Genomic DNA, 17,563 nt, shown 5'->3' with positions numbered 1-17,563 from the left:
AGAATGTAGATGTAGCACAAAGCTAGGTTCATCAAACACTGTTTTGAACTTAGGTGAATTTTAGTAACTTCAAATATGAGGAAAAACAAGCCTTGCTAGAGCTCATATCAGAATTCCCTCTCTGAATTAATCCCTTTTTGAACTATGACTCAGCTTTGTGATTCATTTCTGTTACATATCTGGACTGAATTCCAAGCCCTGTGAACATACTCCTGGTTTTAGGTGACATCTTCAAAAAAAGAGTAGTAACTTCTGAGAGAATAAATCACAGAATAATGATTTGGCTGCTTAAGTTTTCTTAAATAATCTGGTTTGTATTAGCACTGTATTTATTCTCTGACTTGAATCTACAGCACAGTTAAGAGAACAGCAAGTGGAGAACTTGCAGATAGTATTTGTTATGACTATTACACACCTTACTTGCATAGTTCCATTGCAAGTCCATCTGATATCAAACACTCATTTTACTGTGTATTTCTTCTGACAACACCAGCACTTAGAAAGTAATACCTACTTTAGTAAGTAATAGGTAATCTTACTTCTGAACACCTTCCAGACTGTCCTTTCTCACTGATCAATAAATGTTCTTTTTTCATCCCCTCCATAAATTATCCCAGAGTTTACCGTTCCTTGGACAACAAAACGAGGAGGTTTTTATCTACCTATTTTAAAATGCTGAAGCATACTTTGTCAGAATTGACAACAATTTATCAATATAGCAATGTTTATCTAGACCGTATCTCTGAAAATATTTATGCAGAACATCTAAATTTTTCCAGCCAAAAGTACTAATCACTTCCATTTACACAGGTCCAGATAAAGGATACAAAAATAAGATTACAACATTAGATTAAGTTTTAAAAGAGATGACCAAGAAAGGGCCTAAAACACAGCCCTATCAATAGGGGGCTCTTGTAGGACAAAACTTGACATCACCTCACCTTTTAGTTCATCTGTTAAAAAGGAATTCTGTTTCTTCTGCTCTGCCTTTAAATTGTGTGCATGTGACCTTTTAGATTGATGCAATCAAAACATCAAGAAATGTGTTCTAAAATAAAACAATGCTTTTCATTCTTGGTTCTCATAATGTATATTCCAGCTTTCTTTGTGGCTCTGACTGAGGTCTCTGTCCCTTTGCATCTATGGCTGCCAGGAGAGATGAGCCCTGTTAACTTTGTATGTTCTAAAGCAGCAATCTGGGCACATATTAAAATTGTACATAAGTATGTCAATTTTACAAAATGACATAATAACTGGAAGTGAGGATGGAATGCTCCTGAAAAATCAGTATTGAAAAGTCTGGATAAAGGGTTGGGGATGAAGTAGTAGATGACTACAAAAATTGGAGGAACATTACCCTATTTTTGGATGAATACTCTATAGGCTTTCTGCATAAACAAATGAACAAACAGACAGATAGATAAAGAGTTTTATCAAGAGTACAGTTTGTAAGCATGGCTAATTAAAACATGGGAAAGTTTACCTCAATGCTACCTCACTCTTCCCCCTGCCTGTGCTTCCCTTGATTTTTCCCCGTAGCTCACTCCTATCTGTCTCCTACTTGTATTGCTCATCACAGGAACTCTTGGGTTTAGAGGGATGCACTGAACAAATAAAATAGCTGATATGGGAGGAAAAAGGGGTTGGAACCTATCATGTTTTGATGTATTATCTACTTGCTTTTGAAAATATCACCTCACACTTACGATGAAAGCATTGGCCTCTTTTTCTTTTCCCGCTTCTATTTTTTGAAGACATTTAAAAAAGCTGTGCACAAGCTGATGCTGTGGGCTGCTGTGATGAAAGCTCTAAATCTGGATTATTACTAATATTAGGTGGATATAGCTGCAATACATGCTGTTACACATTTAATCAATGTAGCAGCAGCAAATATCTTTTTCATGTGCAACAAAAGCCACATACTACTCCCTTACGTAATGATTAGGAGAGGATTAAAATACCAAAACAAAACAATTGAGGTGAACTCCTACCACATCCACAAAAAAACTAGTAAATGGACCTGGAAGCAAATTAAATACTTTGAGCTTCAGCACAGGAAAAGAAAACCAAAAAATATTCTTTCCTCACAAACATCTTTTTTTAGATGGTGGCTACTGCAGCTATTGCTGATAAAAAGCAGCTGGGCCAGTTATGTCCTCAGTATAACAGAGCTTAATCCTGCTCCTGGAGCCCAGGAGGAAAAACTTACACTTGTACTCACTTTGTAACTGTACAAATAGTTTTTGCAGCATTTGGCTCTTTTAAATTCACTAGTATTTGGTACAATATTTTGTCTTCATGGCTTAACACTACTGCAATATAATTGCAAATTTATGTCTTAATCCAACTGCACCAAAGCTGCATGTGTGCTAGTGTGATGATGCACAGTCTTTTAACTTTTATTTCCTCTGCTTCTTACCACCCCACCTCCCATCTTGCTTTTCACTGTTTTTTTTTTAATGCTGTAGGTATTTTATACATCCCATATGGTGGCCAATGCAGCCAGTGTATTGACTGGTAAAAAACAGGAGGGTGTAGAGGAGATAAAGAAAGAACAATAGCACCACTTGTCCTTTTTTAGCTATGGTCTTCCACCTCTGCTATCAGCAAATCCATGCAAGTAAAAATAACATATTCAATACTCACTGCAAACATAGATTTTGATAGGTTATTAAAATTACTGCTCCCAGGGCTATTCACAGATACACTGAAAATCGTACATGGTAGAGAAAGAAGAATATTGGCTCTATTTCTTTGTTACCTCCAGGAAAAAATAAATAAGAACAAAACAAACTGGAGCTAGAGGTGGGGATAAGGAGACTGTTCTTAAAATGATTACTGTCCTTCCCTAGTAACTCTTTTTCCCTCTGCAAAACAGCTAAAATCTTGCTCTTAAAAATACTAATATTTAGATTATGCTCACTTCTGGAGTATCCCTCTGCATTTAGTTGTGCTAAATAAAAAGCTAACACCTCCTGATACCGTGTCAAACATAGCATGCAGGTATGGCTATTTTTTCACATAATTCCTTCCCTCTAGGATGCAGGTAATCTCTCAACCTTAAGCGCCATGAAGCAGTCTATCTATTTATAAGCAGTATGCTGATTTAACTTACATTTGCTGCAGTGGTATTCCTATTTGAGTCATGATAATATGACTCAAGAGTAGTGTATTTCCTAACAAAGCTAACCCTAATATAGCCACTGCAGAGGATGATGGGTTTTCAGGAATGTTCTGCAAAACACCTGGTTTAGAAACCCCTCAATAAGCCAGTAATAACACCACAACAATACCACTATTTTTCACCCATTAGATTCAAAAGACTACCTGATAATGCCTTCACTGGAATCCTACAATGAGCTGTGAAACAGCACAGCACAATAGTCCAACAGTTGCACCATGCAATTATAAATGCAAATCTACCTAGTTTTCTGTGACATCCCTCCTTTCCCCACCTTCCGATGACAGTAAGAAATAAGAATGCTGTTCTTTGTTACGCTTCAGAGAAATTATTAAATTACTGTGAAAGTGAAACAAATACATTTCTGCTATGCACTTGAACTGTTTTTTTCTAGTTTTAATCTACGATACATTTGTCTAACCAAATAAAGTACTTCTAGAATACTAGGATTGTAATGCAATCCTAGCATTACATGTATTTCCCTCATATTTTTCATTTTATGATGCTTTAATTGTTCACAAGTAATAACATAGTTGATTAATTTTTATATTTGATGTGGCAATTATGTTTTGAAATCTAATTTGTAAGAATTGAGGCTGTACCTTAATACAAAAACCACAGGCTTCTAAATTAAAAAACAAATGTTCTCCTGATCCTTCCTCCCCAGCACTCCACCCTCATCTCTTCAGCATTTATATAATGCTACCCCAGACAGATGTTTCTGCTGCACAAAGGTAGAGACCCAAACCTGCCTTAATTTCCTTGCAAGAGGGCAAAATACAGCCACTGGTCTCAAAGAGAACTTTGGTTAGAGTTTAGCAACAGCCTATGCTTTTACAGACTAGAAAGTATAATTCTGTTTCTGGAGTGGTTCCTAAGACTGAGCACTTCCACTTAAGTTAGTGAAAGCTTGAGTTAAAGAAGTTTAACAAGAATATTTTCCCCAATTTTACAGCAAAATAACTTTTGTATACTTTTGAGATTTTGGATGTACAAGAAAAAGGAATGAAATGGACACAAGCTAGCACTTCTCTCACTCTCCCCATTTGAGTGAAGCAGGCTTGCTCCCAAATCTTCAGTTCTCTACCTTGAAAACATCTTCCTTCAGTAAAGCTTCCCAGCAAATGCTCTTTAGGCAACACCAGGCATCAAGGTGAACAACAGGAGCTAACACTGCCTTCCCAACTGGTGTAGTATGTTACATGAACTGGTTATTGAAATACAAATTTAAAAACTGGTATATGGTCTAACTTGACACTCAGACTGTCTAAAAAAATGGCTTTTTTGAAATGAAGCATAAATCCAGTAAGGCCATTATTTTGGGGACTCTTTTGCTGCCCCAAAATCAAGCATCTTCATCCCTTTGAATAGGTACCTGGTAAATAAAGGCTGTAGATCTCCTTTAATACCTGAAACTGAGGGCATAACAATGCTTATTCTGAGTGTCTGTGTTGGACATGAATTTAGGCTGGATGAAAATGAAGTCTATTTTCTCTTTTAAATCCAAAGTCAATGAGTGAGTCATTTTCTGCATGCCCCACTGCAGTCCTGAGTGGCTTTGCAGTCATCCCAGCAGAGGATGGGCATGCTCTTCAGGGCTTAGGCAGCTGCCATGTAAGATAATGGAAAACTCTGGAATTTTATTAGAATAACAAACGCTGAGAGTGACTAACAAAACAACTTACAACAGCAGCTCTTCAGGTGGAGGTGTCCAGAAAAAATAATTGATTTTCAATTGCCTAAGCCTGTCTCAAACATCTCTGCCTGCATTTCCTATAGTAACCATCCTCTTCAAGGTTGATTGAACCAGGTAAGATTTTATTTACTTGAACTACATCTCCTTTTAGAACTGTTCCAGATATTAAAGAGTTTTGATAGATATAAAAAATAATTTCTATTTCATCACACAGCAAAAATCTCAGCCCAAAATGAAAATTCAAAACTATGTCTTATGGTTCATTGTTCTAATTAAAATGTACTTGGCAATAATATTTAGCAGTGATTACTCAAGGCCATCAGTTTAGAAGAGTTCTTGCTTGCCAAGTGTGAGACTGTCACTTTGGAATCAAGTTGGTATTTGTGGTCTGACCTGTAATTCTCAGTTATGTAAATAAAGCAGACACTTCCAGACACTCCAGTACATATAGGATAAAACTTGCACTCTGGAACCAAGCCCATCTTAAGCACCTGCCCATATATGCATGTAAGAAAGGCATATTTTTAAATAAGCTCTATCACCAAATAGTGCAAAATTATTTAACTTGATGTCTTTCTTTTGAGGAAATTTGTGGACATGAAGGAAGGACAAGCAGGTAATGTAATTAAAGCTTCCTCTATTTCAGAAACACCCAGTGAAGAATGTGATGATTCAAAGAGAACAGAGAAAAGAAGGATGCAAGGGAATGCACAGATTTTCATTTAATTTACAAATTAAAAATATTTCTCAGATCTGATGAATAAATTGATAATCTTACTCCAAAGGACATTCTTTTTAGGGTGATGGCCAAAACTAGAAGGATTTTATGGTATCATAAAGGTATATGATTTAATGTATCTCAATGAAACAAAGGATGTTGCTGTAGGCAAAGCCGTTTTCTAAATGTCACTCTGATTTGGTGACAATGTTTTTCTTATGATAACTTCAGATCTAGTTCAGAAACGGTAGTTGTAGATGCAGTTATGTTGTCCAGTGCTTGCTGCTAAAGCAGGAGAAATCTGTATTCCCAATACTGTAACTGCACTGTCCTTTGTTGTTGTGCAGTTCAGTGTTTCAAATCAGCTTTGGCCACACTCTGTCAATGTACATTACAGTAACTGTATTTTGACTCAAAAAATTTTATTCAAATTTTCACCATCTGGTGCTCAGAAACATCACCAGCAAAGTTGTATTATCCCTACACATTTTTATTTCCTCAATTTTCTTTCATTAATGAAGACTAGCTACACAATGACACAATGCACTCATCTCACTTTGCAGTTTCAATTATCTCAACTAGAAAATGCTGTAGTTTTCTTGATCCTCCACATTTTGATTCAAAATGAGCTCCTTAAGTACCTTGCTTAACATTCCACCCCTATATCTTTTCCTCAAGTTGAGTTCAGTCACATCAGTAATACTTTAAGGGAAATAATTGAAGCATTCACAGTTGATTGTGTATTAGAAACCAAATCTCTTCTCATAGAAAAGAGGAAGCTTTCCAAACAATGACTACACATGGAAAAGATCACTTGCAAAGTCCTTGGCAGGGATATAGATAAAATCTATGTTGCACCCTCCCTCCATAGGACAACTGCCATCCTTCATCTCCCTCCTGCATTATTCAAGGAGGAAAAGACAGCATGAATTACAAAATATTGAAAATACTAAGTACAGTAACTGCAATTAGCTAGTGGCTCTCAAAACCCAGCTTATTCAACATTTGCAACTCATGCTCAAATTAAGCTGTACAGAACTGCTTAATCCCTTGGCTGCAAACAATTGCCTATGATATTTAAATTACCTATGTAGATTGCTTTCCCATCAATCTCACCTATAAACTGATGGTTGCAGTTACTGAGAAGGAGCATGAGAACTGATGATACTCCTGTTCTATAACCAGATATAAGGTTTCTTCCATATTCACTTTGCAGTGCAATTATATTTCCTTTGCACAACTGTTACCTATAATTGATGTTACAAAATCATTCACATTTTTGCAGCAGCTGGACACAGGGAAAAAACAGAAACAACAGAGTCTGGTTTATTGCTCTGTATTTCTTCAAAGAAAGAAGAAATAAGTTACCAATTTGAGCAGCCAAGACAAGAGCCAATGTCAGGTAGTAGTTTCAACTAGTTAGCAGACAATAAAAAAAGCGTAAATACTGTATTTTTACTATTTTCTGAAAAGTGTCCTATATCAAAGGAGACATCAGTACAGCAGAGGAATTTCTTTTCCCATTATGTGCACAAAAGCAATAGAGGATGCACAAGGACACCATGACAGACAACACAGAAAATAGAAATTTTCAGTTCCTCTTCAAGTCACTAAATAGAGCTTAAAGACTAACTAGCAAAATAGATAAAAGAATGCAAAAGGAGACCACTGACAGCATAAACACACTGTTCATGTTTACTCAATTTCAAAGTATCTGCTTTAAAGAAATGAATATAAATGCTACCTCTGCTACCTGTTATCACTAAAATGTAGTGCTGGAGAGTATACTGCAATCCAGCTGATGTCTCAGGTTTTTCAGCTGGGCTGGAACCACAGCTTTGAAAGTATGGTCATTCCAGAGCAACACTGGGCATCCCCATTCTCTTCTGCATTCTCTCACCCCAAGAGTGACACATGCTTCCATAGCCCATTGTCCCAGTCATCCAGAAACTGAAACAGTACAACCATCTTTTATCTGCTTTTCCAAACAAGTGTGAAAAGCATTCCTGTTTCACACCACTGAAAGATGCCTTTTTGAAAGGACTGCCAGAGCAGACAAGAATTGTGATGCAGACACCACTGCCTGACAGCCCAGCTACTTTAGAGACCACACTTCACATCACCACTGAGGGGCTGTAAGGATTTAAATATTGTTTGAGACAGGCAAATGTGATTTTAAGGCCACAGAGGGACTTTGCCATGAGGTAAGCACAGGATGGAGTGGCAGGGTGGCCTGGCTCCAGGCCTGGCACATCCTAGGTAATGCATCCAGACAAGGACCCTTTGGCAAACTGTGGAGAAGCATGTACACATATTGCTGGTATCACCTCAACCCCTTGTTTACACCTTAATTCAGGCAGAGGCATCTCTCAATAACAGGATCAGAACAGAAGCATCAAAAATTACAGAGGTAATATAAGATCACTGCTGCTTTGAGGGGAAAGAACATCTTCCCTGGGATTTATCAAAATGCAAAAAAAAAAACCAAAACAATTACAGCGAAAAAAAATGAAAAGGAAATCCACAACTGATTAAGTGAAGAATAATACATAATCAGCTTGGTTTGAACTTCTTTTGAAAGGAATTAGGCAAGGCTTCAAAAGTTAAAAAAGGTTACCAGTCTTTTGATGCACCAATTATACACCTACAACTTCAAACTATGAGAAAGGAAAAAACCTCCTGAATTTTGGAATATGCTTACTGCAGCTAATAAATTCAGACTATACATGCATCAAAATCTTCCTAGATTCCAGTCTGTACCAGTACCAAAGTCCTGGGTTAGCATCTGCACTAAACAGTGCAGCACAAAACGGCATTAGGGCTGTAACTCTCCCCCTTAGCAGCCTGTTTCCATCAGCAAGCACCCAGGTAGTCACTGTGATTTCAAGAAGCTTTCTCCTGTGTTTGATCTCACACTTAAGAACCTTGCTCAGGCAAGTACAGTTGCAAGGAACAAGTGAAACAGCTTTGGCACAGACAGAATATTGAAAAGACTCACTACATAGGCTCATTCAGGCATTTACCAGAAAAAATCCAAGTTGATCTTAAGAGTCTGAAGAACTGTCAAATGATCAGTGACATTTAGAATCATAAAATAAAATCACTGACTTTGTTTGAGTTGGAAGGAACTTTAAAAGGCCACCTTATCCAACCCTTCTGCAATAAGTAGGGACACCTTCAGCTAGAACAGGTTGCTCAGAGACTCATCCAACACGCCTTGAATGTTTCCAGGGATGGGGAATCCACAACTTCGCTGGGCAACGTGCTCCAGTGTTTCACCATCCTCATTAGAAAAGCCTCCTTCCGTAGATCCAGTCTGAATTTACCTTCTTTCAGTTTAAAAACATTGAACTCCTCCTATCATTTTTGTAGGCTCTTCATCTGTAAATCTCTCCTAAAACTCAGGAAAATATTTATGGCACGAAAAAGAACTGTCAAATTACTGTGTCTGCTTCATGACATAAAAAGATCTGTAGCTCTAAGAACACTTTAACAGCAAAGAATATCTTTAAGTAAAAATCAAAATCAGAAATATTGACAGCAGCTGAAGTGCTAATGCACAAACCACCTTTAAATTAGCCAGCTCAGAGGGTTCCATGTTGCCATCACTATTCTGAACTGCAGGGCAGTCATATCCAAAGAAACACATCAAATGAAGTATACAACTATAAGCTTAACTTTACATCTGATTAAAAAATGGTGTGCCTGAACTTCATACTTTTTTCATGCTCTAGTAGCATATGAATGGCTTTCCATGATTACCTATGAACATCACACAGAGGAAGAACACTGTCTGCTCCAAGCCTCGTGTGTCTGTAGACACTTCTTTTTCCACACTGCCCCTTGTAGGCTGACCTTTCAGCCCTAGAGTTTGCCCAGTGAAGCAGAAGCTAAGTTAATTCAAAGCATAACACAGTTCCCTGGGCCATGCACTCCCTCCCACGCTGCCTTGTAAGAACTTGAAATTGAAGTGAGGATTCCTCATGCCATTGCTCTGTGCCAGCAGCTCATTTATTTATATTAGAATTCAGATAGGAAGGACTAAAATTAGGACTCTGTAAGCAGAATTCACTGTTCAAAATGTTCCAATCATTTTAGCATCTGGGCACCTTTGAGAACAACTGACTGATGTATCACTATGGCAACACAAAGAGGCCTCAGTAACTTGAACTATTAAGACAGCAAGAGGTTTTTAAGGCTTGTATTTCTACAAAGCTATAGCAAAGCTAATGCAACACCCTAGACAAAGTGGAGGGCTGAGAAAACAAAATAAGGCAGAGCTCACATTTCCTGTTTGTCACCCTAACCTCACACTGACCATTGATGTTGCTGTGGAGAGCAAAGAGAAAAACCACTAATGCACACTCTTCCTCTTGCCAAATCCATTCCTGGTGAATAACTGAGGTAGGAATTTTGCCCAGTGCACAAGCAACAAGTCAGCAATTACCTGGGTATCACTATGAAATTACTCCCCAATGAAATGGTTTGAGCTTCCAAGAAAAAATACAGGAGGGGGGAAAAAAATTGGCCCTTTACTCCTGCAATCCTGATAAGAACCTATCACAGACACTTAAAATCTCATTAAGATTTGCTACTACCACTTCTGGCACCATTTGCTGCTTACAAAAAAAAATACATTAGGCAAATACATTATTTAAAGCCACTAAACAGTTTCTTTCTAAAACAAAATAACATCATTAATCAAATATTATACAAGTAGCATTAAAAGCTTTTTCTTTTCTTTCCCTGCCCAGTCCTCACAGCTTCTTGTGTCCTGAATGTCTTGGACATAATTTTACCATGCCATAGAAGAGAATTATTTTTAGCTATTTGTAACTGTTTAACGTTTTATTATCATTAATATGCATTTTATCTGGTTTGGATCACAGACTTTCTTATGTAGCTTTAGAAAGCATTAGTTATTCTAAACATACTCTGTCCCTGTAGGGCCTGAAGGCAGCATCTCCTCCCTACAGGAACACGATGGCTGGCTACTGCTCAGCCCTCTGCGATACACACAATTTTTAAACATGCAAGTCAAAACTATATAGGTACACAAAGATAAGTATAAAAATCAAAGCATCCATGTTGTTTTCCACATGAATTGAGTATAATCCACACATGCAGAGCAGCTCATACATGGAGTCTGCAATCCAGTCAATGGAATTCAACAAACGCCAAGGGCACATTTGCACTGGAGACAGATGACACTTCGACACAGGAATTAGGATCTGTTTTGCTTCTATTAACTGGATATGAAGCAAGCTATCTGCATGTAGAAAGCACATGGTGAATGCAAGATCAGTATGCTGATATTTCATTCATAATGCTGGGATTTTTCCTGAAGCTGCATGCTTTCACCTCCCTACAATTACTTTGAAGGTTTCTACAAAATTTACCAAATTCCAGTTGCAAACTTTTTCCAGTAAGATGTTTCTGTTTCATTTCAAATATACTTGTCAGAAATGTTGGCTTAAAGACAGTTATGCACTGATACAGTTTCATACGGAAAAGTTCAAACACACTTAATCTGGTTAGGCACAATCTTGTTCCTCATAGAAAGAATTCAAGGTCAGTTTTTTAAACATTAGTATTGGAAGAGTAGCAGAGGTTAGAGCATGTTTCTGAGACCTATGAGTGCTTAGGAAAAGTTATGTCTGTGTTCTTAGAAGACAACACTAATCAGGCTTAAAAAAAAAAACAAAAACCCAAACATACCAAAAAAATCTGGGAGGCAGCTTCATTCAGCACATGCTAAACAGATATCAGAGTTTCTTACTTTGAATTCATAAGAGAATCCCATCACAGTAAATGAAAAAGCCAAGCAAACAAGAGTGCAGGTTTCCCTTTTAGTGGAGACAAGAAAAAATGTTCTATGCTGCTTTGAGCTAACCAGAAAGATTATTCTGGATTTCAGCACAGTATTTTAAAGTCCATTGCCTTTCTAATCTCTTGGTATTCAGAGAACCACACAACAGAAGCACTACAACAATTAGATGCCCACAGCATTTCAAACATAAGGCCCTTGCAGTAATACCCAGACAGTAGGTAACATACTGTGTTCAATTTTAAATACAGGTAGTCTAGATGAAACGGGTTATCTCCACATTGAAAGATACCACAGCCAGGTACAGATTTAAGTCATGGATCTGTAGCAAGATCACAACCCATCTAATCTACTCTAATCCACCAGTAGTGTTTTGGATGTTTCAGGGATTTTGGGGATGTGGGGGGATGTTTTAATTTTCTTACAGTAATAGGCATGCAAGCCAGGACTCCACAGCCAATTTTAAAGCTAAAATTGTGCATACCAAGAGAAGCAGAAAACTAAACATAAATGAACAAGAATGATGTTATCCATTGTCATATTTTTAATACCCTCCACACTTGAAAAGGCACAGACCTCAAGTTTGTGTTGTGATAAAGCCTTACAACTGTGTTTTCTTTCTTTTCATGAAAACGAAATTATTTTTATTCTCCAAGGACTCAGTCATTAAGAAATAACCATCCTGCCTGGTATTGCAAGGCAAATATTACTGCACACTCTGATTTTCATCTAATGCAAGATACCAAAATACATTGTAATTAAGTGAACAAAATTTCCCTAGAAGAACACACTACCACACTTTTGAAGATGCCACTTGTGCAACAGAGGTAAAATGGTCACTGGAAAACACTGAAATAATGCCAATGAGCTGAGCATATACAAATCATATTCTTTATAAAAATCAACTACTTGCAAAAATGAAAGGACTATTTAATCAAAAAGAATCACCTTATCAAACCTGTTTAGAAGTCAGTTTCTCAGCATATAAAGGCCCATTCCCTCTATACATGTCATTACCAAAAGTCTTGGGAAAAAAATGTAGGCTAATGAACAAGAGCAGCAGCTTAGCCTCAGGGCAGCTTCTACTTTTGGAAACACCTATGAAAGCCCAGATGAAAGAGAAAGGAGGGTGTATATGCATATCCACGAGAAGGATTCTGGCCTGGTGTTTAAATTGCACTTGTAAAAGATCATGTTATTTGAATAACTCACTGTTTGGACACATCAGGCATTATCATCTGTTCTTTTTTCCTTGTATCCACTGTGGTCTCTACAGGGGTGAGTACTACAGCAGCACATGACACTATTGACTGGTATGAATCTTCTCGGCACACTGCAAAGATAAAAAGTATCAGTGTTAAACAGTAAACTCAGTTTGCACTTGAAAAGAAAAAAGAAAAAAAAAAGAAAAAATCTATTCATACTATGATAAACACAAATGCAAAAAATTAATTGGGTTTCATTGTGATCACATGCAATGAAAATGCCATTATTTTTCATGTTTCCTAATGTGCTTACTTCGCACATTTTTTGCCATTGACTGATCATTCACTGAGTTTTACCTAGCACAAGATCTGCTCTAGCTCATTGGTGTGTCTGAGTCCTAAAAGGACTTCTATTTCATAAATTACATCAGAGTATGATTCACTTCTTAGTTATCTTTCATCACAAACTGAAAATAAAGGTGAAAATAATGAGTGGTTTCCAGGCAAACCTCCCACCTTCAAAAATTTTAGACTGGGTAAAGAAATAGATTGAAGAAAATCTAATTCGTGATTTACTTTTCACTTTTAACTGTTGTGACTCGTTTTACTCCAAAAAGGCCAAATCCAAATGGTTTAGAAGTGATGATATCTGATATACTGACTCATGCCTTCCTTTAATAAAAACTGTATCTGTATTACTGTGCTGAATGTTACAACTTAGACAGTATTTAGAGCTAGAACAATGATCACACACTTGAGCTGAGCATTTGGCTCAATTAGAACCAATAAATCAATATCCAAAAGTTTCCAACCTCTGAACAGACAATTATATCTATTACAATTCACAAATATTATTAAATTCTACATTTCAAGTGTCACTAGTAATGCAGCTTTTAGCAGTGACCACTCCCTACTGATTTTGAAGCTATACATTTCCTGTACAGCCAAGGCATGAAACAAATGAAAGCTGGAATTAAGAGTTGGTTTCATTGAACAAAGGATAACAGCTTCTTATCTTACTTTTGGTACTTTAATGTGTTATATACAAGCAAGAAGAAATGTGGGGGCCTATATTTAAACAGAAAGACACACAGTATTTTATAACATACAGAACACTTTCATAAAGAGTGAACACATGCCCACAGAGCCAATAATATAGCCTGTAAAACCAGAATGACTGTGGCAAATCCTGAGCAATTCAAAACCAGAAAGAACACATTTCACAAGTACATGGATTTATGCAAGACTGGTACAGCTGGGAACCTTGAACTGTGACATGGATTTATTATTATTCCATTCTCCACAATCATGCGCCTCCTTACTGCCCACGGACAACGCACCTTTGGTATAGCCTATGCTCCCCTTACAAAAGAAGCAAAACTGGAGTAAAACTTCACCCATCTTGACCTGACTAGGTCAAGAACAGCTAACTGTGCCATTTTACCCCGAGGGCACAATTACCTTCAGCCTGAACTCAGTACACGCCAACAGGACACAGAGGTGCTCCACAAACACCCTGAGAAACACTAACAGGAACAGGTCAGGTCAGGGCTGGGTATTCCTACGAAGGTTTTTTTTTGCTTCCTGAGCAGTTCTGAGCCATTCAGCAAGCAGCACAATTGGCTGGAGCACAGGCAGCTCTGCCAGGAAGGAAACCTCTTGGGGAGTGCTTGTAATTCCATTTAATTTATCTGATGTTGTCCAGCATTGTTTATGTTTGTGTTTTAAATGTTAATGTGCACACCGTGATAAGTGACTAAGCCACCTAAGATGCCCACTATCTTACCTTACCTTCCTTTTTTCTTTGGAACCAGCATTACTCAATACTTTGTCACCACCATAGATAGACACACATCTCCAAAAGACAATCATACACAAAGAGAATTTGCTACATTGACTGCAGGCATGCAAGTAGGATTTCTGTTATAGCTTGATGCACAACAGATTAAGATTAAACTAATGCAAAATACATTGAACTAAAGAGACAGCATAAGAAAACATGGAATTTTTGGTGATTTTACATCCTACTATATTATGTATGACCAGCAGACCATCTACTAGCATGATTCTGCTTGGTAGGCACCAATTTACAAAACAGTATTTTCTCATTACAACCAGCAACTGAGTATATGTAAAAAAGAACATGAATGTCTCTCTGTCTCTATTTACAGTCAAAGAATTGCCAAAAAAATAGGCTCGTCATATTGCACCAGTGATATTCAGTACCTGAATTTTAACCAGAAACACTGATAAAACAGAGCATAAAGGATGAAGCAAATACACATTTTTCTCAGAAGACCTGCATTACTACTAAAGTATCAAGTTATTACTTTAGAACTCATAAAAGGTCTGGTGACAAGCATCACAGGGGCGAGTTTGCTTAGATCAGGCACTGTCCATCAGAGCAGTTTCAAAAAAAGATAAAAGAGGGAATCATGAGTAACAAAGAAGACACTGCAAGTTTCCTACTCTTCACAGAAATTTCATGAATGAATAAAACTGTGAAATTGCTTTTGTTTAATAATTAATGCTATACATGAGTTGTATAATCCCCTAATTTACAGCTGAAGACAAATCCCGTGGTCATCCAGTGATTGCAGCTCATGGAATGTATTATCCCCCCATTCTAGACAGCAATATTCTTTGGTCTCACTTTTGAAAATCACTACAATTCCTCCTTTTTATCTCAGCTCTCTGTGCACAGTCATAAGTCATTATAGGACAGTATAATTAACTAAAATGTCATGAAGTAGTGATGGCACAGCAGCAAGTAATTTTCACCTACTGGAGTGTAAGCTCTTACTATCTGTTTCTAACTTGCATTAAAATAATGAGAACATGCTTGAATGTGGACTCCCAACTTTAACACTGAAAGGGATGGACACTTTTACTTAAGACTTTTTGCATTTTACATTTCAAACTCAACTCTTAAGCATAGCTTAATTTCTACAACTTCATTTTTTAATCTACAAGTGGCTTATGTTACCCCAAAAAAGACCATTCATGATGTCTACACACTCCACTCTTTATGAATTGAAATTTGTTCAATCCCCAAAATATCACAAACATCAGAAAAACAATTACTCTAAAGTATCGCTCCTTTTAATCATAAATCCTCTCACATGTCAAACTTGTTCCTTAACATCCGGCAAGAATTTAAAAATTTAGCCTTCCCACATGAATTGGTAAGGAAAGCAGAATTTTCACTCATCTGAGTTAGTGCTTGGCAAAGTCATCAACGTAATCACAGCTGTCTCAGCCTACTATATTATTCCTGATGCAGAATGGTGTAAAAAACAGTACAAGTTATCAACAAGGGGAAAACTCAGCCATCTTTGATTACCTGTAGCAGTCTCTTTAAGAAACTAACATTTAGCATCTAAGAATGTTTTATATACTGAGTATCTTCAGGAAAAAAAAAAGCAATTTGCATGCAAGTGAGATGGTATTTTTCAGTCCTTTATTCGCAACTCAACCATTACACGAACAAGCTACTAATTGTAGTGAAACAACACAACCAGAGGAATATCTATGTGTTATCATTATAGAAACATATTTTTCTTAGTGAAACATAAGACACTACCTACAAATTACAAGTCATGCAAAGGAGTACTCGACAGAAAGGGAAAACAAACAGTCTTAACTTCACAGACTACTATTATAAAAGATCTGTACTACTTTTGAAGCTGCACGGTTTCTCCCCAGATCCTTCGGTGTAGTGATGCATGCAGCTTGTTTTCTTCCATCGCCAAGTGTTTTAAAAGTACCTCATATATTTATCACTAGGAGTGCTGGCTTGGATTTACCCTAGCTGGTTTAGGCAGTCCCAGAACATCATTCACTATTAAACAGATTTTTACATCTGGAGAAGAAAAACATTAGTTTTTGGTTTTTTTCTTTGTTGCTTCTTTCAAGAACAATGAGAATGACTAATTAAACATTTTTCTTCTAATTTGAACCAACCAGTGAAAAATTTTTAATTCCCTAAATAGTAGGACAGTAGGAAGCCTTCAACAGCTACTGAACAGAATGTGTTTCTCCAGAGAATCAAAAGATTTTTAAGCTCTAGGGATGTCATTTACATCATCTATTTCAAACACTTAATTGTACACACTTCCCCCCCACCTTTTTTTTTTAATTGAGGAGAAAGAAAATCTGGTTATCACTGCTTGCTATCAAAAAAAAGTCTCCCTTGACACAAGATGCAGGATGAAATTAGCAGCAAGTACTACCTGCTTAGAGAAAACAGAAGGGAGATGTTCATATGCAGTGTGCAGTGAAGCATAAGGGAATCATGACACAGGGACACCAAAACAGTGAAGTATTTCTGGATTTCAGAAATCCGGGCACTTATCCTGACAATCCAAAGTATTTACATTTATGCCTATGAAATTTAAAATTATCAGCTCTCATTATTCAGGAGACAAATCAAATCTGGAAACAGACGCTGTTTTACACCAAAAATCCTTCTGCTTTGGTAAAAAAATAGGCAAGCAGCCAGGAGCATGGAAAGCACTAAATGCTTTACCTGAAAGATCAGTCAGTTGCCACTATAGGAGATGGGGGACTAGAGCATGAGGGAGCAATATCTGGATGCCAAGTATTCAATCCCACATCCCTTTTACTACCAAAAGCCAGACATTATGTTTTAATAACTCTGGAACACCAACTCTCATGGCAGGCACTGAGAACATTTGGTACATGGTTTCCTAAATACCTCTCTGCCATGCAAAGGCTCAGGAGATGAGTCACCCTCTGAGGTACTCTGAACAAAGGACAAGAGCTGCAAAATATGTAACCCCTATACAGGTTCCTCAGACAAAGGGAAATTCAGGACAAAGAACTGTTACACTTAAAGCAGAGCTTTTGCTAAAACAAACAAGCTAACTAAACCCAAACCACAAACACACCAACCGACCAAAAAGAAAGAGTGGAT

At 37.3% G+C, this 17,563-nt stretch overlaps 1 protein-coding gene across 1 annotated transcript in view; it reads right to left on the bottom strand.

The window, feature by feature from the left end:
* CCSER1 (coiled-coil serine rich protein 1) overlaps nucleotides 1-17,563 on the bottom strand; it is a 614,942-nt gene that overhangs the window by 446,412 nt on the left and 150,967 nt on the right. The window contains exon 5 of the mRNA XM_036382606.1: nucleotides 12,635-12,755. Within this exon, the coding sequence (XP_036238499.1) occupies nucleotides 12,635-12,755 (121 nt within the window). The remainder of the gene's footprint in view (nucleotides 1-12,634; nucleotides 12,756-17,563) is intronic.

This window comes from Molothrus ater, chromosome 4 (assembly GCF_012460135.2).
Source record: "Molothrus ater isolate BHLD 08-10-18 breed brown headed cowbird chromosome 4, BPBGC_Mater_1.1, whole genome shotgun sequence".
In the NCBI taxonomy this organism is placed as follows: Eukaryota; Metazoa; Chordata; class Aves; order Passeriformes; family Icteridae; genus Molothrus; species Molothrus ater.
Note: the sequence above shows the minus strand (reverse complement) of the source record. Positions and strands in the feature narration are given on the sequence as shown.